This window comes from Talpa europaea, assembly GCF_964194135.1.
Source record: "Talpa europaea genome assembly, chromosome: 11".
Classification (NCBI taxonomy): domain Eukaryota; kingdom Metazoa; phylum Chordata; class Mammalia; order Eulipotyphla; family Talpidae; genus Talpa; species Talpa europaea.
Window position 1 is genome coordinate 30380343 of NC_140078.1, and position 24201 is coordinate 30404543.

General features: G+C 36.0%; 1 protein-coding gene across 1 annotated transcript in view; it reads right to left on the reverse strand.

Annotated features, from left to right (window-relative positions):
• ESF1 (ESF1 nucleolar pre-rRNA processing protein homolog) overlaps window positions 1-24201 on the reverse strand; it is a gene marked incomplete at both ends in the record, with an annotated part of 56642 nt that overhangs the window by 21723 nt on the left and 10718 nt on the right. The window contains 2 exons of the mRNA XM_084246493.1: window positions 17534-17689; window positions 22016-22163. Coding sequence (XP_084102619.1) covers window positions 17534-17689; window positions 22016-22163 — 304 coding nt within the window. The remainder of the gene's footprint in view (window positions 1-17533; window positions 17690-22015; window positions 22164-24201) is intronic.

The following is a 24201-nucleotide window of genomic DNA, read 5'->3' on the forward strand; positions in this document are numbered from 1 at the left end:
ACTCCCTTGATGTTCAACTCTAATAAAACTTCATGTAAAGACAACTCTTGCGATTCAGAGTTTGGCTTTCTGGGCTTGAGCGAAAGACCAAGTTTGGTCATTATACCAACACCACAATCTACCTTGAACATACCAGGAAAAATGTCTTCGTATTTTTTACTGTTCTTTATTTTGGTCACCATAAAAAGATAGTACGGACTAGGTTTTTCTTCATCTTCCATGTTCTTATCCTCAGAATTAACTGTACATTCACTCTTTTGCCACTATCTCCTACTTCCCATAACTGCTCACTAAGTTCTCTGGAATTCATAGTCTATAACCAATGGAGATTCAATTATTGTATCTTTGAACGTTTTCTTCATCTTTTTGTTCTTACTGAAACCTGTCTCTCCCCTGAGGACAGAAGCACCCTGTAGCCCTTTCAAAGTGGTTATCTGCTGTTGTTGGTGATGTTTTCTTCACAGAGGCCTCATACCAACTGGCCTAGAGTGGGGGTCATTAGGGTTCTTCATCCAATTTCAAGATGTGTGGTAATGGTCTAGGGATAGGCCGGTTAAATGCAGCATGTCAAAAATGAATAACTATAAGAAAGTGAAAATCAAAATCAACAAAAAACTATGAACCAGAGACACTTTTAGGGGGGCGGGGGCGGGAGGGGAGGGATTGGGGTCAGAATGGGGGGGGGGCTGCAATTGTATGGGAAATATAAAAATAAAATTTATTATTTAAAAAAAAAAAGACATATGACTGATGATAGTATAGCCTAAAATACATGAAGAACTCTTATGAATCAATAAAACAAAGGCACGAGACGTCATCAACATGGTGGCGAGGAAATGCTGCGAGTAAGACCTCCCATAAAAAAAAGTTAATAGGGAGGAAAAGCTGCAGGTCCCTGCAAGAACTTGGACACGGAAGATAAAGGGGCGACTCTGGCAAACTGCCCAAAGAAGAAAGTTGCCATAAAAGAAGACTAGAAGGGAGGAAAGCTCAGAACCCTGCTACCCTCCCCCACCCACAAAGTCGGCACTCTCAAACCAACAAAAAGGAGGGGAAAAGAAAACAAAAAACTGAAACAACTAACAAGAACAAACTACGCATCAAGAGGGTCTGTGAGTGGAAAGGAACTATTTCAGCCACCGCACCTTGTGAACTGGAACCGTGGAGAACCGTGCAGAATTCGCCACGGAGGTGAGCGAAGGGCTCCAGGTGCCACTGGAGAAAAATAAAGACTCCCAGGAGACCTACAAACAGCCCAAGGCCAGCCGATAAGCTTGTGTGGAAAAGCAGGGTGCTTGAAAAGCATATGCGGATTGGGGCTGCCCAGGTCCCCGTGCCTGCGACCAAGGCTTGCGGGGAGACGTGAGGGGACCCTCATTGAGGTGAATGTCCCTCACTGAGTAATCAGAAACCAGGTGCCTGGACAAGGGAGCGGGGTGCCATTTCTGCGGACACTGAACTGGGCTACAGCCCGCGTCCTGGACCTGAGGGCTTTGGGAACTGAGACCCAGGGCACGAAATTCAGGCCGTGGGATCCCCACGACGGTGGGGCACAAGGCAGACACAGCACCCCCACGCCGTTGAGGCTCTCCACACCACTCCCACTCTGTTGCCCTGACCCACGGGGTTAAAAACGGTTCCCGAAGGACACTAGGAAAGATCTCTGGTGCTACCTAGTGACCAGAAAAAAAATCGCCAACACCCTATAGTTGGAAACCAGGGATCACAAAAACACCCTCAGGCGCTGAGAGAGGGTGGGCCACACAAACAGGCATAAGGAGGGAAATAAGGTCTGGAGCAAGACTGGGCATGCAGGGGAGTGCGTACCCGTATCGCCTTTTTAGAACAGGACCTTTCTTCAATGAAGACTGCTTGAAACCAGCAGAAGGCTCCCGGCAGATCCAGAGGTGAGCTGGGAAGTTCACCCACACCAGGCCCCTTCTGGCCAGCAGTCCAAGCCCAGAGGGGGAGCAGCACCCAAGCCAGGGCAGACCGGGCGCTCAGGGGAGTGCATCCCCACATCGCCATTTTAGAACAGTGACCTTTCCTTAATAAAGACTGCTTGAAACCAGCAGAAGGCTCCCAGCGGAGGCAGAGGTGAGCAGGCACCCATGGCCAGGGGCAGACTGGATGCACAGGGGAGTGAGTCCCTGCATCGCCATTTTAGAACAGGGACCTTTCTTCAATAAAGACTGCTTGAAACTGGCGGAAGGCTCCCAGCGGAGCCAGAGAGGGAAGGTTCCCAGCCTGGTCCCGCCTGGCAGGAAGCTGGACCCCAGAGGGGGATCCTGTTTTTTTTGAACTTAGAGTGCAATCCAGCTGCCCTACCTCTAGGGAAGTTTGAGGGACTTCAAGACACACCTTTGTAATTAAACACAGAAGGAGGAAATATTCTGTGACAGCGACCATTAATATACTCAAAATACCACTGCCTCCCTAGACTTCTGGCATAACAGTATTTGACTCGTTTGGACCACCAGTTTCCGAAACCCCACAAAGAGCACACCAAAAAGATGCCAGCCAGTACCAGCGGCACAGTGTCCCAACACATACGGCAAATTAGAAGACAGGGAACAGGGAGAAAAAAAACTACATGCAACCTAGCAACTCCTCAGGAGAAAGACACACCACAAAAAGAAAACCACCCACTAGATGGCAACGACAGTGACTTGGAAGAACTTCTGAGCTTTCCAGAAAGAGAATTTAAATTGCTGTGATTAAAAAACTGACAGAAGACATAAAGGAAAACAATGATAAGGGAAAAATAATCAATGATCAGAATGAAATTGAGTCCCTAAAGAGGGAAGTAAAAGAAATGCAGGAGATCAAAGAATTAATGGAGGTGCTAAAGGACTCTGGGAAAAGCAATGAAAGCAGAATAGAAGAAATGGAAGAACGAATAAGTACTCTTGAAGACACAGAAATAAAAAGAACCAAAACAGAAAAGGAAGGAGAAGTTCGAAGGAAAAAGACCAAAGAAAGACTTTGGGAACTATCTGACTCCATGAGGAAAGGAGAGTTATAGGAATCCCAGGAGAGGAGAGAGACGTAGGAACAGAGAAAATATTCAAGGAAATAATTGAAGAGAACTTCCCAAACATGAGGGAGCTGAAAACACACACACAAGAAGCAAGAAGAACACCAAACTTCCACGACAAAAGGAAAAATACAGCAAGACACATAATAGTAAAGCTCCCAAGAATCCAAGACAAGAAAAAAATAATGAAGCTGACAAGAGGGAAGAAACAGATAACATTCAAAGGAAAACCAATCAGACTGACATCAGACTTCTCCAAAGAAACACTATGGGCAAGGAGAGAGTGGAGGGACATAGTCAACAGACTCCAAGAAAACAGATGCCAACCAAGAATACTCTATCCCGCAAAGCTTTCTTTCCTCTATGAAGAAAGAACAAGGACCTTTGCAGACAAACAGAAACTCTGGAATTTCATACAACTAAACCCCCACTCCAAAAAATACTACAAGGGGTCCTAAAGCCAGAACCAACAGAGGGATGAATAACAACGAAAGAAGGCCAAAAAAAAAAAAATTATTAAAAGAATAAATAAAACCAGAGAAAAGACAAACACAATGGCAAATACAGATGCTAACATATCAATATTAACTGTAAATGTAAATGGACTAAATTCTTCAATAAAAAGATACAGAGTTGCAAGCTGTATTAAGAAACAAAACCTAACCTTTTGCTGTCTCCAGGAAATACATTTAACTACAAAAGATAAAAACAGACTCAAAGTTAAAGGATGGAAAACAATCCTACAAGTAAATGGACCAAAAAAGAAAGCAGGAAGGGCAATATTTTTATCTGATAAACAGACTTCAAACTCAAAAAGGTAAAATAAGACCCCAACGGTCACTACATTATGATCAAGGGGACAATACCTCAAGAAAAACTAACACTCATTAACATATACTCACCAAATGAAGGAGCACCAAAATATATCAGACAACTATTATCATCTTTGAAAACAGATCAAACACATACATAGTAGGAGACTTCAACACACCGCTATCAACAATGGATGGATCAACGAAACAAAAAATAAGTAAAGACACTGAAGCTCTAAATAAGGATCTAGAGCACTTGGGCTTAAACCCAAAAATAAAAACTAGAACACTAAACCCAAACACTAAATAAAAACTAGAACACTAAACCCAAAAAATCTGAGTACACATTTTTCTCAAGCACACACGGATCATTCTCCAGGATCAATCACATACTGGAACACAAGACAAACATCAACAGATACACCAAGACTGAAATCATACCAACTATCTTCTCTGACCAAGAAGGCATCAAACTAGAAATAAACCATAAAAAGAAGGAAAGGAACTCTCCTACCTCATGGAGATTGAAACCCACACTACTGGAAGACCACTGGACTAATGAGGAGATCAAAGAAGAAATTAAAAAATTCTTTGAATTGAATGACAAGGAGGACACCAATATCCTAAATGTATGGGATGCAGCAAAAGCAGTAATAAGAGGAAAATATACAGTAATAGAGGCTCATATCAAGAAACAAGAAAGAACTCAAACAACCTAATCTCAAAGCTCAAAGAACTAGAAAAAGAATAACAAAAAACCCCTAAAACCAGTAGAAGAAAATAAAAAAACCAAAGCAGAAATAAATGAAATCGAAACTAAAAAAAAATCCAAAAGATCAATGAAACCAAAAGCAGGTTCTTCGAAAAAATAAATTAGACAAACCCCTAGCCAGGCTTACAAAGAAAAAACGGGAGAAAACACAAATAAACAGGATTGCAAATGAAAGAGGAGAAATCACAATGGACACAGCAGAAATCAAAAGGATAATCAGAGACTACTATTAACAGTTATATGGAAACAAGTTCAACAATCTAGAAGAGATGGACAAATTCCTACAACTCTACAATCACCCAAAGCTAGATAAAGAAGAAATAGAACACCTAAACTGACCAATTACATGCAGCGAAATTGAAATGGTAATCAAAAACCTCCCCAAAAACAAAAGCCCAGGGACCTGATGGATTTACAAATGAATTCTACCAAACATTCAGAGACGAATTAGTGCCTATCCTTCACAAACTCTTTCAAAAAATTGACAAGGAAGGGATAACACCAAACACATTCTATGAAGCCAACATTACACTAATACCAAAACCGAACAAGGACAACACACAAAAAGAAAATTACAGGCCAATCTATCTAATGAACACTGATGCAAAAATCCTCAATAAAATTTTAGCTATTAGAATTCAACAATGTATCCATAAGACAATTCACCACGACCAAGTAGGATTCATGCCAGGAACACAAGGATGGTTCAACATCCGAAAATCAATCAACGTCATCCAACACATCAACAAAAAGAAATATAAAAACCATATGATAATATCAATAGATGCTGAGAAACCTTTCGACAAAGTACAACATCCATTCATGATAAAAGCCCTTGAAATTCTTAGGATACAAGGAACATACCTCAACATCATAAAGGCCATATATGACAAGCCAACAGCCAGTATCATTCTCAATTGTGAAACGCTGAAAGCATTCCAATAAGATCTGGAACAAGACAAGGATGTCCACTCTCACCACTGCTTTTCAATATAATACTGGAAGTCCTAGCCAGAGCAATAAGACAAGAGAAAGACATACAAGGAATCCAAATAGGAAAAGAAGAATTTAAACTATCACTATTTGCAGATGATATGATAATACACATAGAGAACCCCAAAAACTCCACAGAAAAACTAATTCAATTATTCAATCAGTTTAGTAAAGTGGTGGGATCAACACCACCAAAATCAACAGGCAAAAATCAGTAGCCTTGGGCCTCCCCGGTGGTGAAGCAGTTGAGTGCTGGGTTGCGAAGCTGCCCACAGCCTCTGCAGCGCCGGTTCGATCCCCGGCTGCTCCCTGGCCACCGGAGGAGGGTCCCACATGGCACGCAGACCTCTCCTGACGCCTGCTGCTCCCCTCAGCAGTATACTTTGGTCCTTCTGCCTGCTCTGCTCCCCGCTCTGGCTCTGGTGAATTCTCTCACCCTCCCGTGCTTCTGACTGTACCCAGTGCTTGTATAAATAAATAAATAAATCTTTTAAAAAAAAAATCAGTAGCCTTCCTATACACAAACAATAAATCTGAAGAAATAAAAAAAAAAATCCCTTTTATTATCGAAACAAAAAAAATCAAATACTTGGGAATAAATCTAACAAAAGAGGTAAAGGACCTATACAAAAAAGCTATAAAACACTGTTAATAGAAATAGAAGAAGACACAAAGAAATGGAAAGACATCCCTGCTCATGGATTGGAAGAATTAACATCATCAAAATGGCCATCCTACCAAAAGCAATATACAGATTCAATGCTATTCCAATAAAAATTTCAATGACATTCTTCAAAGAAATAGAACAATTATTGATGAAATTCATATGGAATCACCAAAAACCCCAAATAGCCAAAGTTCTCCTGAAAAAAAAAAAGAAGGGAATGGAGGCATCACACTCCCAGACTTCAAACTCTACTACAAAGCCATAATCATCAAAACCGCATGGTACTGGAACAAGAACAGACACACAGACCAATGGAATCGAACAGAAAATCCAGAAATAAACCCACAGATTTATGGTCAACTAATATTTGGCAAAGGAGCAAAGAATATGCACTGGAGCAAAGAAAGTTTGTTCAATAAATGGTGCTGGGAAAACTGGGCCGCTACATGCAAAAGAATGAAGCTTGACTACTACCTCACACCATGCAGAAAAACCAACTCAAAATGGATTAAAGAACTAGACATAGACCTGAAACCATACAGTACATAGAAGGAAATATAGGCGAACACTACATGGCATGCACCTCAAAGACATCTTTACAGACACATCACCCAAAGCAGTGATAGTGAAGACAAAGATAAACAGCTGGGACTACATCAAATTAAAGAGCTTCTGCACAGCAAAAGAGACAATGATAAAAACAAAGAGAAACCCCACTGACTGGGAGAACATTTTTGCTCAGAACACTAATGATAAAGGACTGATCACAAAAATCTACAAAGAGCTGATGAGACTCAACAACAACAAAGAAAATAATCCAGTCAAAAAATGGGCAGAAGAGCTAAAAAGAAACTTCTCTGAAGAAGAAATGCAAATGGCCAACAGGCATATGAAAAAATGTTCAACGTCACTTGCAATCAGGGAACTGCAAATCAAAACTACAATGAGATACCATCTCACACCATTGAGAATGGCACATATTAAAAAAACTAGCAACAACAAATGTTGGTGAGGATGTGGAGAAAAGGAACTCCTGAACTGCTGGTGGGAGTGCAAACTGGTCCAACCACTATGGAGAGCTTGTGGAGATTCCTCAGTCTGCTAAAGATGGAGCTTCCATATGATCCAGCAATTCCACTCCTACGTATTTACCCAAAAGACACAGAAACATCAATTCAAAAGGGCACCTGCACCCCTATGTTTATAGTGGCATTATTTACAATAGGAAACAACCCAAATGCCCAAAAATAGATGACTGGATTAAGAAGATGTGGTACATATACACAATGGAATATTATTCAGCTATCAAAAAAGATAATCTTATGCAATTTGCAGCAACATGGATGGAGCTGTAAGGGATCATGCTCAGCGAAATACGCCAGAAAGGAAAAGAAAAATACCGGATGGTCTCACTTTTAACAGGAATTTAGAAAACCTAAATAAGGGATCAGGAAAAATACTAATTATAATAAAGTAAAAATCAAAATCAACAAGGACTATAAACTGGAGACACACTACAGGGGGGTGGGGGGGGAAGGGAGTAGGATCAAAACAAGGGTTTGGGAATTGTATGGGGGACTATAACCAAGATGAAAATGAATACATTGTGCAAAAATGAAAAATAATGCAAAAATTATATAAAATAAAAATTGCAATTTAAGCTGATTAGCAAAAAAATTTTCTGAAATTTAAAAAATTCATCAAAACATTTTTATATTTAAAAAAAATTATCCTTGAGAAATTTCAATGTAAGGGTTATAATATTGTCCTTAACAATTAAACATTTGAAAGAGCCTAAAACATATTATCAAGGAAGTGACTTACAACTTCAGAAATACAATGGAATGCAGTGGAGGCCTTATGGTTAAAAAGATTATCTAGAAGCATGTAAAAATTAAAAGTCTGAGAAACAAAACAAAAAGCAGAATGCAAAAGTGGGGTATGATATAATCAATTATGTATACTTGTAGAAGATGTGTAAAGATGAATGTTATAGCTGCATCATGGCAGCAACCCAACTGACCAATCATGGAATAATGGATAAGCAAATGTGGTATAGAAACGCAATGGAATACTGCTTTAAATAGGAAGGGAATGTTGACATAGACTAAACATGGATGGACCTTGAGGACAATAATGCTAACTGAAATAGGCCAGTCACAAAAAGACAAATACTGTATGACTACACTTATATGAAGTATTCAGAGTAGTCAAAGTCATAAAAACAGAAAGCAGAATGATGCTTGCCAGATACTGGAAGGAGGGGAAATAAAGAACCATTGTTTAATGGATATACAGATCCAGTTTTGCAAAGATGAAAAAGAGTTCTAGAGATGGATGCTGGTGAGGGTTACATAATAATATGAATGTACTTAATACCAGTGAACTGAATACTTAAAAAGATAAAATGGCAAGTTGTATATTATTAAAATTAAAAAAAAGAAGGGAAATAAATATATTACAGTAGTAAACTTAAGGTTATATGACTTCAGTTTTAGGAAAAAAGGCCAATAACACAACGACTGAAAGTGAGTACTCTGAATGAATTCTGTCAAAATAACATGGAACATGTGTAAGGAAAAGTGATAGTTTGCTGGCCAGGCAGTTATATATAGAATGATGAAGTGGGACAAACTGAAATACAAGAGGCAAAAGTTTTGCCTTTAGGACCAAAGAATTCACAACTTCAAATAAATCAGCATAGCTGTGGGCTGTGCGAAAACAACACATGCTATAGGCTCTTTTCAACGGAATTGAGGTAGACTGTGAATCTAAGGCAAAGTCAAAACAAGTACTACTGTCTGGAAATGACTACATATGCAAACAGTACAACTCATGTGATATACATGCAAAGAGAAAAGGGCCATCTTAGATGCTAGTTACCAATGGCCTTTGATAATTTACATATTTAGTTGCGATTCTGTGGGAGTAAAAACAGCAGACCAATTAACTTGAAACTTTATAAGGTATGAGGATTTTAGCACTCTTTGAAACTACTAGCATACAATATCCTTGGTTTTGCTTTAGATCTTTTAAATCTCTTGGAAAACTTTAAAAAAATAAACCTTAATATCTTAATGATTAAGAGAAAATAATCTATGAAGTAACCCAGTGAATTCTGATAAATTTACTAACAAATCTACAGAGAAAATGTACTAGCATCATTTTTAGATAATCCTAGGTGCTTCTAATTTTTATTAGACATTCCATAAATGATTCAGAGTTTTTACATAATAAAAATGTTCAGCTTATTCTTGACAAAACTCTTACATTTAATGTTAAACTGGATTATTAAAAAAAAGGAGTGCACACTAAGATTTAAAATTCAATCTACTTAGCTGTGTGCATACAAGTTTTGATAGTGCATTGAGAACTGGCTTCCTCCCCATAACCAAATTCTTTTAGCTTATTTAAAGTTCAGGTTTTCCACTTAATTCTCTCCTCTACACTCAACTCAAAATTTTAAACACCTGGTTATTTAAAACTTCTGACCAAGAAAACATTTCGTGAATATACTTCAAATAATGGATACATTGGCAACAAATGGAAATAGAGATAAAGCCAAAACTAAATAGCGAACAGATTTTGAGATTTCTGAAAATTGAAATGTTTGAAACTGGATAGCCTTCTAAAATGAATACCCAATTGATTCAAAAACATTTTACTTACAATTTAAAAATTGAGTAAAACAATGGTTGTAGATACATGTTTCTGATACCTGTGTTTAAGCTTCTGAAGTGGGGAACTGAGTAGATGGAATCAAGGTAGGAAAAAAGGAAGCACAAGGATAAAGAGCAGATATGGGAATAAAATAGAATTGTATTAGTAGAATGGAGGTAAGACTAAGTAGAAAGGAAGAACTGCACTTCTACCTCATGCCTCAATGAATGGGACTGAAGAAAGTACTCCTCTAATAGAGGGATACTACAAAAATATTCCTTGTTTCTTCTGACCTTTGTGTGTCTCACAAGAGTAACAATCCAAGAACTCTGGGTGTTCCAGACAAGATCCCCCCAAAACATTCACAGTCTCACCACTTTTGTAGTTTAAAAATCTTTTGTACTAAACTCCTTAGGCTTTTCACCTATTTAAATCTGTCACAAGATTCATCATCTCTTCAAAAGATACCAAACATTCCCATTCCCCATCTTTCTTCAGCAAGAAAGCCCTGACAACATTAGTCAGTTATAATTAGTCATCAACAAAATCCTCTTTACTCATACCTCTTACTCTAATTCTCACTGAGACCTGGTATTCTTTTGAGGTCACCGTTTCCCCTGTATTCTGTTTAGGTGGTAATACTGACAACTCCAGTCTGCTGGTTGGCACTACACTCCATGGTCTCCAATTTTATTATCTCATTATCAGGCCATACCATGACACAGCAGATACCTAACAAGGATTATCAATAAATACTTAACACTACTAGGTAAAATATAAGGAATAGGATATTTACACACCCCACAAATTACTTATCGTTTACAAAGGAAAATAATGTGCCTCTACAATGGAGTAAACAGTCAAACATCACCTAAACCAAGTGAGCAAAATTAACAGTATAAATAATGGGACAAATTGACATTATATGCCTCCTGATGTGAGGCAACACGAAGTATACAAGATCATTTGTAGCCAATTCTTGCCAAAAACTTTTAATCTGAATTAATTGTGAAGTCACAGTCAAAGATATCAGGACTGTGGGACAGTCTATAATCCAACTATTGTAGATATTTAAAAGAAACTAAACTTGGATCAAGAAAGGACTATAAATATTACTGGTTTGAGAAACTAGATTTAGATTGCTCTAATCTGTCTAATAGTGAGAAACACAGTGGGTTGACAGGTTCTTGATGTCAAGAAACTTCTTTCAGCTTCCTTAGCTTGTATTTGAATCAAGGGATACAGATTTCACTGTAAAATTTCCAGATGAATTTTTGCTGTTACTATTACTTCAAGAAAATTCAGAATGACAGATTCAACCTTGTATGTAACAGAATGTTTGGAAAGCACTCTGAGCTTTGTAGTATGGGGAAAATATATTTTATAAATGCAATGAAAGTGAATCTCTTCTGAGAAGAATGGGTTGGTTTTATATTAGGTATTCAGAAGTTGAACCACACTGATCTCTGTAGTTAAAAGAAATGTATTGCTAATTCCTTGGGGATATTTTCAAAAACCTTTTTTAATTTTTTTAAGACTTATTTATTAGTTATGCATACAAGAACTGGGGTACAGGTCAGAGGTATGGGGGGGGGGGTGAGAGGATCCACCAGAGAGAGAGTGGGGAAAAGAACAGGCAGATTGACTAAAATACACTGCTGAGGGGAGCAGTGGGCGAGTCAGGAGCAGTCTGCTGTACCATGAGGGTAGCTCCCTGGCTGGGGATCAAACTCGTGCTGCAGTGGCTGTGGATAGCTTCACAGGTTGCGCCACCAGGGAGGCCCTCAAAACCTTTTTTAAAGACAAAACAGGTTTTGTTCCTCTCTGATGTCTGAGTAACAAAAGATAGTGTCTTCCTAGTATGATTAATTACTGTACAGGAATATGTGTCTGTTGATTCTGGGGTGTGTGTGCACGTATGTGTGTATTTGTGTGTGTGTGTGTGTGTGTGTATTTATGTATGTTCTCTAGCATCTCCTGATAGAACTTTTCTGGGCTTTATTTTAAACAATTTTTGTAGAGTCAAAAGCTTGCTCCTTGATCTCTTAAAATATTAAGAATAGAAATACCATATGATCCAGCTATTACACTTCTGGGTATTTATCTGAAAAGTACAAAACAGTAATTTAAAAGATATATATGCATCACTATGTTCACTGCAGCACTATTTACAATAGCCAAGATATGAAAACAAACTAAATGTCTATTGATGGAGGAGTGGACAGATGATATGGTGTATATACACACAATGGAGTATTACACAGCTATAAAAAGGATGAGATCTTGTCATCTGCCACAACATGGAAGGACTTTTAGTATATTATGCTAAGTGAAATACATCAGAGGGAAAAAGACAAATACTGCATGATTTCACTTATGTGAAATTTAAGAAGCAAATGAACAAATAAAAACAAACTCTAGATAGAGAAACCAGATTAGTGTTTATCACAGAGGGAAAGGAGGTGGAGAGTGGTGGTGAAATAGGTAAAGAGGGTTAATTGTATGATAATGGGTAGAAACTAAATCTTTTGGTGATGAAATTGCAGTATCACATATGTTGAATTAAAATGCAGCATGTCTGAAGCTTATATAATGTTATAAACCAATGTTACCTCTATAAAAGCTTATTTTTTTTTTTAAAAAGTATATACTGGAAAAGAGAGAAATCTGACTACTATTCTCTTAGTTTTCTCTTAGTGTGATGCAGCATTATGCTTTTGTATCAATAGAAAAATGTTTTTGGAAGTCATACGTTGAAGAATTTTTAAGAGATGAAGTGTCATGATGTTTGCAACTTCCCAGCAGTAAAGATTTTAGAAAAAAGGAGCCACGTGTACTTGCTGTCTCCAGTTTCATTCCTCTCATTCTCTCTTGAACCTAAATTAATCTTATCCCTACCCTTTAAAAATCTTGTCATTCAATATTTTAACTTATTTATAATCCCAATTAATAAGACTGTACTATCACATTTCCATAAGGAATTTGGATATAAACAGGAAGAGTAGTTCATTCTAGTTGTTAACACTTGAGTATCTTAGTTGCCTCCCTTAACATTATCCTTAAGAGATTAAACCCCTGATGTTATTATACCATATAATATGATATAAAAAGAAAGTTTTAATAGTCTAAATTACAGTTTCTTTTAAAAACTAAACCAAGAGATATCCCAACAAGTGTTAGTGATTAAGAACATGTATTTTTCTGTAGAACTTAGTATTCTGGAAATCCAAGCTGCAGAAAAACCAATGAGTGCCTCAGTATAATCTTATACTGACCCTCTGTGGTTTAATGAAGTATAACAACACAAAAACCCTAAGCTCAAGATAACTGTTAACCAAGATACATTTCTTAAAACACAACTCCAACAATATGAATATAACATGAATAGTACTCTTTAGTTTATGAGGTACCTTTATAAATAACTCCAATTAAGCAGACATTATTAGTTCTACTTTCCAAATGTGTAAACTGAGTTTCTGAAATATTAGCTTATTGATTTAAATTAACAAGTCTAGTACATAAAAGACTACATTTCATACACACATATATAGCATGTGCACATACAAACTATGGTTTCACAGCTGGTAATACCCCATGTGGGCCTTCAAAAATACTAGTTAAAATCTTTTTAAATGCACTATATATCAGGGGATCAATTTTCCTTCATTCAATTAACTATAAATATATGTATATACAATGTTGATAATTCCATGAAACTGGCACTTTTACTCATTGTTGAAGCATTATAAGCTGGTATAATCCTTTGGGAAGCAATTTGGCAGTAATTTCAAGACCCAGAAAGTATTCTTTCCCTTCCTAGTAATTGTGTTTCTGGGAAGCTATCCTATAAAAATAATTCAAAATATGGAAAAATCTATAGATTATTTCTAACATCATAGATGCTAGGTCTCTGAGATTTAACATTTGAGGTTTTGACACTGGTAATTTTAACAGCTTATGAGAGAACCACAGGTTGATCCACAACACATGTAAGTTACTGCATGAGTGAGGAAGTCACGTAACTTAACTAGTGACTGAGGCTGACTTCCAGCATAAGCTTCCACTTGTGGTCTGACTGCACTCTACCAGTCCTTACATGCACAGAAACAACAGAAACAATTCTAAAATTGGGGGTGGGGAAAAAAAAAATCTTTTTTTTTTTTTTAAGATTTTATTTATATAAGAGCTGGGGTATAGACCAGAGGCACAGGATGGTAAGAGGATTCACCAGACAGAGTGGGCAGCAGAACAGACAGACGGACTGAAAGCACTGCTGAGGAGAGCAGTGGCTGGGACAGGAGAGGTCTGCCACGCCATGTGGGTATTTCCCTGGCCGGCAGGGAATTGAACCCAGGCTGCAGAGGCTGTGGACAGCTTCACAGCCCTGCACTCAACCTGCTGTGCCATTTTTTAACAAAGATGCAGAGGCTATGGACAGTTTCACAGCCCTGCACTCAACCCGCTGTGCCACCAGGGAGGTTCCGAAAAACATCTTTATTAAAAAATTGCTCTTAAAAGCCAAAGTCTCTAAGTAACAAGCCAGGGCCTCCCTGGTGGCACAGGGGTTAAGGTCTCAGCGCTATCAAGCTATCGCCAACTACTACAGCATGAGTTAGATCATTGGCCAGGGAGCTAACCCACATGGCACAGCAGACCTCTGTCTCACCCATTGCTCCCCTCAGCAGTGTATTTCAGTAGAACCACCTCTTTTGCTCCCCACAGTGTCTCTGGTGAATCCTTTCAACCCCACACCTCTGGCCTACACCCCAGTTCTTTTATGCATAAATAAAGAAAAATAAATTTTTTTTTTTAACTAAAATAACAAGTCAATTACTTAGCTGGTGATGAAAGTGAATAAACAGATCTAAGAAAGTACTGATACTTTTGGGTTTGGGATCAGTAATAGTCTAAGGTCAGATTTCTTTTCAATGTCAATTGTATACTACAGTGGAAGGTCTGAAATATAATTAAATACTCAACAATAAACAAATAAATTTGACCACAATCTATCTAATCACCCAGTGGCTGAATTATGGTAGTAGAACTGTAGATAATAATTTTTGATTTTACATCCCAAAAGTACTTTGTATTGCACTAATATTACATCAACAAATTAAAAAGACAAGACAAAAAGTAATGTTAAAAAGAAAAGTTCCCAATTCACTTCATCAGGCTAGCATTACCCTGATACTAAAAACTAAGGAGAGTGCAAGAAATGAAAACTACAGAGAACCATTCCTGATTTGCATTTAATATCAAGTGCAAAAATCTTAAGCACATTACTAAATAAAGTCCAGGAATATATAAAAAGTATAATATACCATGATCAAGTGAGGAAAATACAGGAAAAATATACTGCTTAAATCTTCTAGTTATAGACACAAATATAAATACCATTTTTGTTATTTGCCCTCTATAATTGTATTAAGACAAAGTTAGATTTGATCTATTCAATATAATTTTGAAATATCTGGTTATAAAAACTTCTCAGTCAAGTTTATTTTAAATCTTCTTTTTTCAGTCAACCGAGTATCTCAATTTTAAAATGCTCATTTAAAGTATCTTCTAAATAAGCTCATTCTAAGATTAGAATTAAGCTATAATCATAACATATTTGACTTAACAGACAAAACTCAACCTTTCTTGGAATCATAAAGTTAAGAACCTCAGGTAAAAAATTACTTCACAAATTCACTGAAGGGTGTTAACAAGGCAGTAACACATTTAGACGTGTATTTAAAACAGATCACACTGGGTATGCAGAGAAGATGATAGCAAATGCAGGAAGAAAAAAATTCAATAAAATTACAGTATTAGTCATTAAAATAGTATTTATATTTTTTAACCTCATAATTCATAACATTCAAAAGACATTAAAAACTGATATAATACTCAATGCCAGGAGAGGGTAAGAGGGACATTTGAAATCATCACACGTAAAGCTAAGAAAAAAGAATGACTGACATTCTCTAAATAATTTATTTTATTAAAATGTTTTCTATAATTTAAAGTAGGTCAGAGAAAAGAGGGAGGATTTTGCTTAAAAAAATCTTTTTCTCATCACTTTATGGCTTGGTTTTGAAGTTTTAAGCAATGACATACAAGTTATTTTTTTCAGTGCGATGCACTCCCTTGTGATGGTTTTTGACAAACTGGATCAGGATAACTAGTTATGCATGACAGACGCTGAGGGATGATAATGTATTCAATGTAGCCTTCTGAGCAATTATCTGATCCCAAATAAACTGTGCTGGCACTGTATATCCAAGAAGACAAGTCAGAAACTGACCTTAAAATATTTGTTTTTCCTCATAAACACCCCTGAGTTATGGTTATACTGTCTTGTGAGGTTTACTAACAACGGGTGTACAATCCCTTAAAACAGCCTTTGTGCTCTTTTGCTGGACAACTCTAGTAACAATTTTTCTTTATAACACATTGAAATCCATCTTTCTCTAGAGTTTATCCACTGGCAATTGCAGTGACTTCTGACGTAAGAGATCAAGTCTTCACTTACATATTTATCTTGCAAGTACTTAAAAATAACAATTAAGTCACTTTTTAGGCTTTTCCTCTCCAAGCTAAATTAATTTAGTTCTCTTAAATTTCATTTTTCTTACCACTACTTCCAGATATTTAAAAATAAATGAGTTACAAGAGAGTACCATATTTTTATAACAATATGTAGATGTATCCATCCTAATATTCACAAATCAATGAACCCTGAAATATAAAAATATGGTAGATTTCTTTGCCAAAATTTAAATAATCTTAAGTAAATAACTGTTTTAATACCAGTACAAAAACATACTAGCTATTAGAAGCAAGTATCTGAATACAGAATACTTAATTTTTAAGCAATATATTCCTACAAGCAAGATTCTTTCATCTAGAGATGAGTTGAGAATAAAGAGCTAGTTCCTTATCAAAAAGTATACCTTTAAAAGATATCCTAAATGTAAACAGCAATAATTTGCAAAAACAGTATTGGTTGCAGGGATACTTTTGTCCAGGATGTTGAAAAAAGTTATGTTTGAAAATAATCTTGGTTTATCCTAGCTTTTATTTTTGTTTAGCTCTGACATGGCTTTAATTTAGTATAATAGTGTTGTCTACTCTAAAAAAAAATTGAAACCTTCAGGCCATTAAAAAAATCACTGCACTATACTTCTTTGACTATTCATAGCAAAGCTGTGATGAAAACTGTGTAATTAACCTCATGTTAGTGAAAATTCACTAAGGTCTAGTAGGAGCTATAGAAGAAAGTCCACTTGTAAATTATGCATTTTGAGAAGAAGTTTAGTAACTTTAGAACACATGGTACCTGGATTCAAGTTTCTATATTGAGACTATTTGTAGTAAATAAATCAAAGAAACCAAGAATAAACTGGCAAGAGTTTAAAACCATAGTCCTAAGTAAACGAAATGATGTATGCAAATACTACATTATTTTCTTCATCAAAATACTCATGGAAAGTTAAGATTTTTTTAAGATTATGTTTCCAAAGAAGAGCTAATCTATTCATTCATATCTAAACTGGAATCAACAACCTAAAATGAAAGTGAGTAGTTAGTGAGTATGGAATTCTTACCTGGAACCCACTTAATTTCCATTTCCATATCATTTTCTTTGCCTTTTTCTTTTTCTTGTATAACTTGCAAGAGCTGCCTATACTTAGCAATTTGTTCTTCATCATCCTTCTGACTCTTCTTTGTTTTCCCATCTTCCACATTGACTCCATCATCACCTAACAACAACAAAAAAATTTCATTTAATATACAGAAATAATTTACTTCTAACTCTAACTTTAAATCTCCAAGTAACTCCAATAGCCTTTCAAAAAATGCTGTCAGACATATTTCAACAACAGAATATAAAAATCTGACTTTAACATCTTAATATTAAATGTATTAAAGTTTTTGTTTATAATAAAAATAAGCAATATAAATTAGCATATTCTTCTTGAGAATCATATTCCAAAATAATTTTGTAGCCCTATAACATTCTCAGACTTCTTTTCTCTATTAGCAAGAACGTAGGGATGGCTTTTTATCTCTCTTTCTATCCTTCAGCATCGAGTGGAATGGTTTTAAAATGTATGGCTAAATGTGGCTGGGATGTATTCTGTACATATTGATGAGACAAAGGAAACTGCTTGTAATCTAAAACGAAGAATAATGAGTCCTTTCCATTTGATGGTGAGCAACCATACTTACTCTAAGAATTTCATTAATATAATGAGAATAAAAATGAATTAGAAATTAATTCAGTTAAGTTGTATGGAAAAGTATTCACATTTTCATTTCCTAATTTTTCAAAAACACTCAGAAAACAAAAGAACAGTATAAAATTCATGGGCATCAAACACCAAAGAAAACTAATATGTGAAAAGTTTGTTTGCTCTATATTTCCACTATAATTCTCCAAGTCAAAACCATAAATTAAGAGCCTGGGTTTAATGCAAAACATACAGACTTATTAAACTGACTAAATTCCCCAGTAAAGGAAAACTCAGTAGCAGTATAATGAAGACCCTCTCCTCTATGAGTTATGGGTAAACTGGTCACTAAAAATATCTTACATTAAACATTTAGCTGTGAAACATCAATGTTAACAGATTGTCCTTACATCTTAAGAAAGGTGATATGGAAAAAAAAATTGGTTAAATAAATGTTTTTATAGTTTCTTTCTCTAAATGAATAAAAAATAGTCCAGGACATTCTTTCCATCCTATCACACTTTTACATTTTCACTCAAACAGCTGAAATTCATTTTTTTCCTGTTTGTGCTTTGTGCCACAATAATAACGTTGGATGGAATTCTGTCGTGTATCCCGTAATTCAATGGATAAAACATCAGGAACACATTAACAAAATGGCAATGTAGTTCTTTCTATTAAAAGCTTACTTCTGAAAACATAATTAGAAGCAAGCTCCTTCCAGGTTGAAATTTTAGTGGTAAGTCTCTGATGGCCTACTTTAAATTGATTTTTTCCAGTACTAAAATTTTACTTTCTGAAGCTCTAAAATGTGGCATAACTCATGTAGGTCTGCTTTTTCCTAATTCTAAGACAAAACTTTGTGAAAACTTTAATGCTCTATAAGTAAAATAATTGTAAAAGAAGCCCTGCTATGATCTCTTATACATACCAGGAACATCTTAATAACAAGGCATTCAAATATTCTAATATATCTACCAGAACACTAACTTAAATATTAAGGCAAGCTTATAATCAATTGAAATACTGAAGAAAAATAGGTGTTTTTAAAAACAATATATTTCATACAAAAAATCATTAATGTTTCAGTGAAAATATATGATATGAGGTAGTATGCTAAGAACTTTATATACACTATCTCAATGATTCCAACCACGAATTAGGTACTATTATGATACTCATTTCACAACTATAGTAAAAAGGCATGGGGGCTTAAGCACCTTAACTTCACTATGCAGCAGTGAAGTAAGGATTCTGAAACCAGGAAAACAAGAGCTTTACAAGAATATACTGACAAATTAATGGTTATTTTTTACTAAGACTAGCTGCCCAACTGTCAATATGTCATTGAAAGAAACCAATCTGAATAATCCGTATTCAATCTGTACAAGTATATGTAGAATATTTTTTTCTTTTCCCTTACAGCTGATAAGAAAAACTATGCAGAATTTTCACAGAAAGTGTTAAGTGGCCATATAGGCATATAAATAAAATTAGATAAATTAGTGTATATATGAGTGATAAAGACTTAAGGGCTATTTGAAAAATGATTCAGCTGTTCCGGGCACACCAGAAATAACATGGTCACTCAAATACTTGGAATGCCAAAAAAATTAGAAAGCAACAGCTACTGAAGACTTAAAAAAAAATGTGCTTAACCACTTTTTTTGAAGACTATTAAATACCTAAGAAATTGTGTGGTTTTATTAATATGAGATGTCTGAAGAAAGAAACTATAAACACTAAAACAAGATTTTTAATTCCATATGTGGAACACAGTTCAAGAGTAGAATTTTATGACAAATTTAGAAAAATGAAGCAATATCTTCAGTAGTCTAAAAGAAATGGTGATATGATTTAAGAAAGTTAGTTTAATGGTGCTAAGGTAATACTAAAACAGCATTTTAGGACTTATTACTTTAACATTTAGGTTATAAAAATGATACATTAGACAAAAGGAAAACCAAAAGTACAATTGTGAAAAATGTTACACTACAAATAAAAGAATATTCATTCCTGCTAAATACTAATATTTATGTTAAACATTTATGGTTCTTTATTTGCTATCTATTAGTTTAAAAGGATGAAGACATCAGAGAAATGATAATAACTAAAAACGGTAACAAATTACAATTAAGCAACCAAACTCCCAAATAGAGTCAGATCCAGTATAAAGGAATGGGGTTTTTAGCTCTGTTTTATATAAATGAATTATATTAAGCAAACAGCATATAGAATTAAAAAATACACCACTGATTATTCAATCATCAAAAAAAAATTTAAATGAGATAGATTACCTCAGAGTTTCTTCCACTAATGACAAGGTAGGTACAGTAGAGCTACCTTTTTCACTGAGGACATCAGATTGTATGAAAGACTTTAAAAAACCACCTTCAAAGTTTCCATGTTTAAAAAGAAGAAAAAAGTAAAGAAAACTTCAAGGAACTGACAGATCAGTGAATTACCAAGTCAAAATCAAGGAGAAGGCAGCACCAGAAAGATGATTCCAGTGTCCAAGACTTACCTTGCCCTGAGTACACTGACTGATTTGCAGAAGAAATAGCTATGAAACTGAATTACAGTTCTGGCAGCTTGGTAGAACAAAGACGAAAGTTAAAGAACCAGAGAGGAGGGGGTCTCAACTAGTAAACACAAAGTTAAGCACAGACACAGAGATAGTCTCAAGAGTCAATCAGAAATAAACTAGTCCTCACCCAAACCTGCATCACCCACAAAGTCCAGGTACCTTCAAGCCTTAAAACTTGGAGTAATACATTCTCGGAATCACCTAAGTAGATAAAGTCTCTCTAATGAGATACTCTCATCTCAAATATCAAATTAGTACACAAATTTAACCAAGCACACATGTAAACAGAAGAGAAATATCTTGTAAAGTAATAGAAAGCAAGTCAAAAAGATTTGAAAAACTGAAAGTATCATTGACTATTCACAGAAATAAAAGTGCTGAAAATATGTGCGATGAATACAAAACTGTAAGTAATATTACTGACTTGAAAAACAGCCACACTAGGACCTCCCCGGTGGCGCAGCGGTTGAGCGCTGGGTTGCGAAGCTGCCCGCGGCCTCTGCGACGCAGGTTCGATCCCCGGCTGCTCCCCGGCCACCAGAGGAGGGTCCCAAATGGCGCGCAGACCTCTCCTGCCGCCCGCTGCTCCCCTCAGCAGTGTACTTCGGTCCTTCTGCCTGCTCTGCTCCCCGCTCTGGCTCTGGTGAATTCTCTCACCCTCCCGCGCTTCTGACTGTACCCAGTGCATGCATAAACAAACAAACAAATAAATAAATAAATAAAACATGCCTCTATTTAAAAAAAAAAAAAAAATCTTTAAAAAAAAAAAAAAGAAAGAAAAACAGCCACACTAGATTTTTAAAGGTGAAAATACAATAACCAGAATTAACTCAATGGATAGGTCTATCAGCAGATTCAACAGCATGAGCTTCCTAGTCAACAAGAAAAATGTAGGAAATATTCAATCCATCCAAAGGGAGAGTCAAGTTAAAAAAGGAAATAATAAAGCATTTTACTAGTTTGTTAAAAGACTGCATAACTAAATGAATCAAGACAAGTCTAAAAGGTTAAACTTTGTGAATTTAGGGTTTTAAAGAAAATGCTTATGGTTAAAGATATTCAGGTTAAGAAAATATTTTTAAATAAAAATTCTCGATTACTATCTATAGGTGTATATAATACTATACATGTGAGTATTCTTTGTATAAGTTTTAGAATTCATTTGGTGCTACCTTTCAAGCTACTATCAAAGACCTATTTCTGTTAATAGTTCTAATTTAGTCATCCAAATGCCTACAGATGTAGAACATTAAAAGATTAGCAAGTACTTTGTAGTTCCTCTTCTAGTTCCTCGTCATCTTCACTAGAGGAAGCTAAGTAGGCTTGAAAATCCATATCCAAAAGCTCTTCCTTTTTAAATTTCCTGTTGAGTGTTGTAATTCTTTCATGATCAGTTTCATCCCAAGTGATCTCCACCTTTCACCAATGCATTAAAAAAATAAAATTAGAAACACAAATTTGTTAAAGAATATTTATCATTAACTTGGAAGTCTAACAGAAAGCTAAAAAGCAAGGCTATGCCAAGACAAATAAATTACATATTTAATAAGCATTCTATTTGTGGAAAGAGAATCTACCTTCCTCCTCCTAACTCTCTGCTATTATGCAAGGCACTTCATTATTGGGAGTAAAAATTCATCAGTGTGTGAGTGAGCAGACAAAAGAAAACATACCACTGAAAAAATTACTATGTAACAGAGAAAATATGTTTTTCACTCAGTTCTAGGTGTTTCAAGAATCTATAAACTATGTGAAATCTCTTAATAAAACTTTTAAAACAATCTAAATGGGGTCTATTATCCAAAAAAAAAAAAAAAAAAGATTAAGAGCTACTGAAGAGACCAGTGAGAATGGCACATACTAAAAAAACTAGCAACAACAAATGTTGGCGAGGTTGTGGAGAAAAAGGAACTCTCCTGCACTGTTGGTGGGAGTGCAAACTGGTCCAACCACTAGGGAGAGCTGTGTGGAGATTTCTTGAACTACTAAACACAGAGCTTCCATATGATCCAGCAATTCCACTCCTAGGTATTTACCCAAAGGACACAGAAACATCAATTCCAAAGAGCACCTGCACCCCTATGTTTATAGCAGCACTGTTTACAATAGCTAAGCTTTGGAAACAACCCAAATGCCCAAAAATAGATGACTGGATCAAGAAGATGTGGTACATATATACCATGGAATATTACTCAGCATTCAAAAAAGATAAACACATGCAATTTGCAGCAACATGGATGGCGCTGGAAGGGCTCATGCTCAGCGAAATAAGCCAGAAAGAAAAAGAAAAATACCGGATGGTCTCACTCATAGCAGGAATCTAGAAAACTTAAATAAGGGACCAGGAAAATGAATAACTATAAGAAAGTGAAAATCAAAATCTACAAAAAACTATGAACCAGAGACACTTTTTGGGGGGTGGGGGGCGGGAGGGGAGGGATTGGGGTCAGAATGGGGGGGTTGCAATTGTATGGGGAATATAAAAATAAAATTTATTATTAAAAAAAAAAAGAGTAAAGATGGGAGATAATTAAAACCCAAAGAGAATAAACTGATGGGCAATAAAAAAAAAAAAAAAGAGCTACTGATGAGAAAGGCTTCTATTGTTTGGAAGTACAGCAGACCACCATAATACAGGAATTGATCCATAACATGAATGATCTGGTGATTGGCTCCTGTCCTGTAAGCAGCCTTATTCTCAGATAGGATGCTATTAGAGGTTTTATCTTCATCACAACTATTTTTCTCAGGCTAATCTCCTCAGAGCAAAACAATATAGTAGGCAAAAATTAACCAGGGGATCCTTAGAATATCTGTCATTGTGTTAAAGTTTTAGCCAGTGACAGGATTTAGAATTACCCCTTCCCTGGTAATTAAGCCTCAGTTATCACCACAAAACTGTTGGTAGAACGGAAGAGATGTAGATGACACAGCCAAACTCTAGGAAATCTAGACTGGCTGGCTGGACAGGCTTACTACGGTTATTTGTAGTCTTGAAAATGACATGACCCTATGTTTTATGTGGCTGATATTTTTAGACTTCACTTATTGTATAATTGGGGGCTTCCACTATAATCAGTAACTAATCAAGGTTAAATAGTCCCCACCACAGCACACTGGTGAAAGACACAGTAGCTCCCTCTCTGCCACTAGCCCATCCTTAGAAGAGCATAATGATTTGGCACAGAAAGGCAGTGGAAAGCTTCCACAGGATCCAGGTGTAGACAGGTTTATGGGGTGTGGGTAGGGAGTAGGGAAGAGAAAAGGTATATGGCTAAGTAATAAACCAATTCAATAGAAATCTTTTGGTTGCTGGTGGCGATGCGTTAGCGTAAAACTAGTAGTCCTGAATTATTCCACTTCAAATATTTTTACAATTTTGGATCATATCTACAGAAAAAATGTTTTTATTTTTAAATTTTCTGATTTGTTTTAACTGTGATTTGGGGATCTG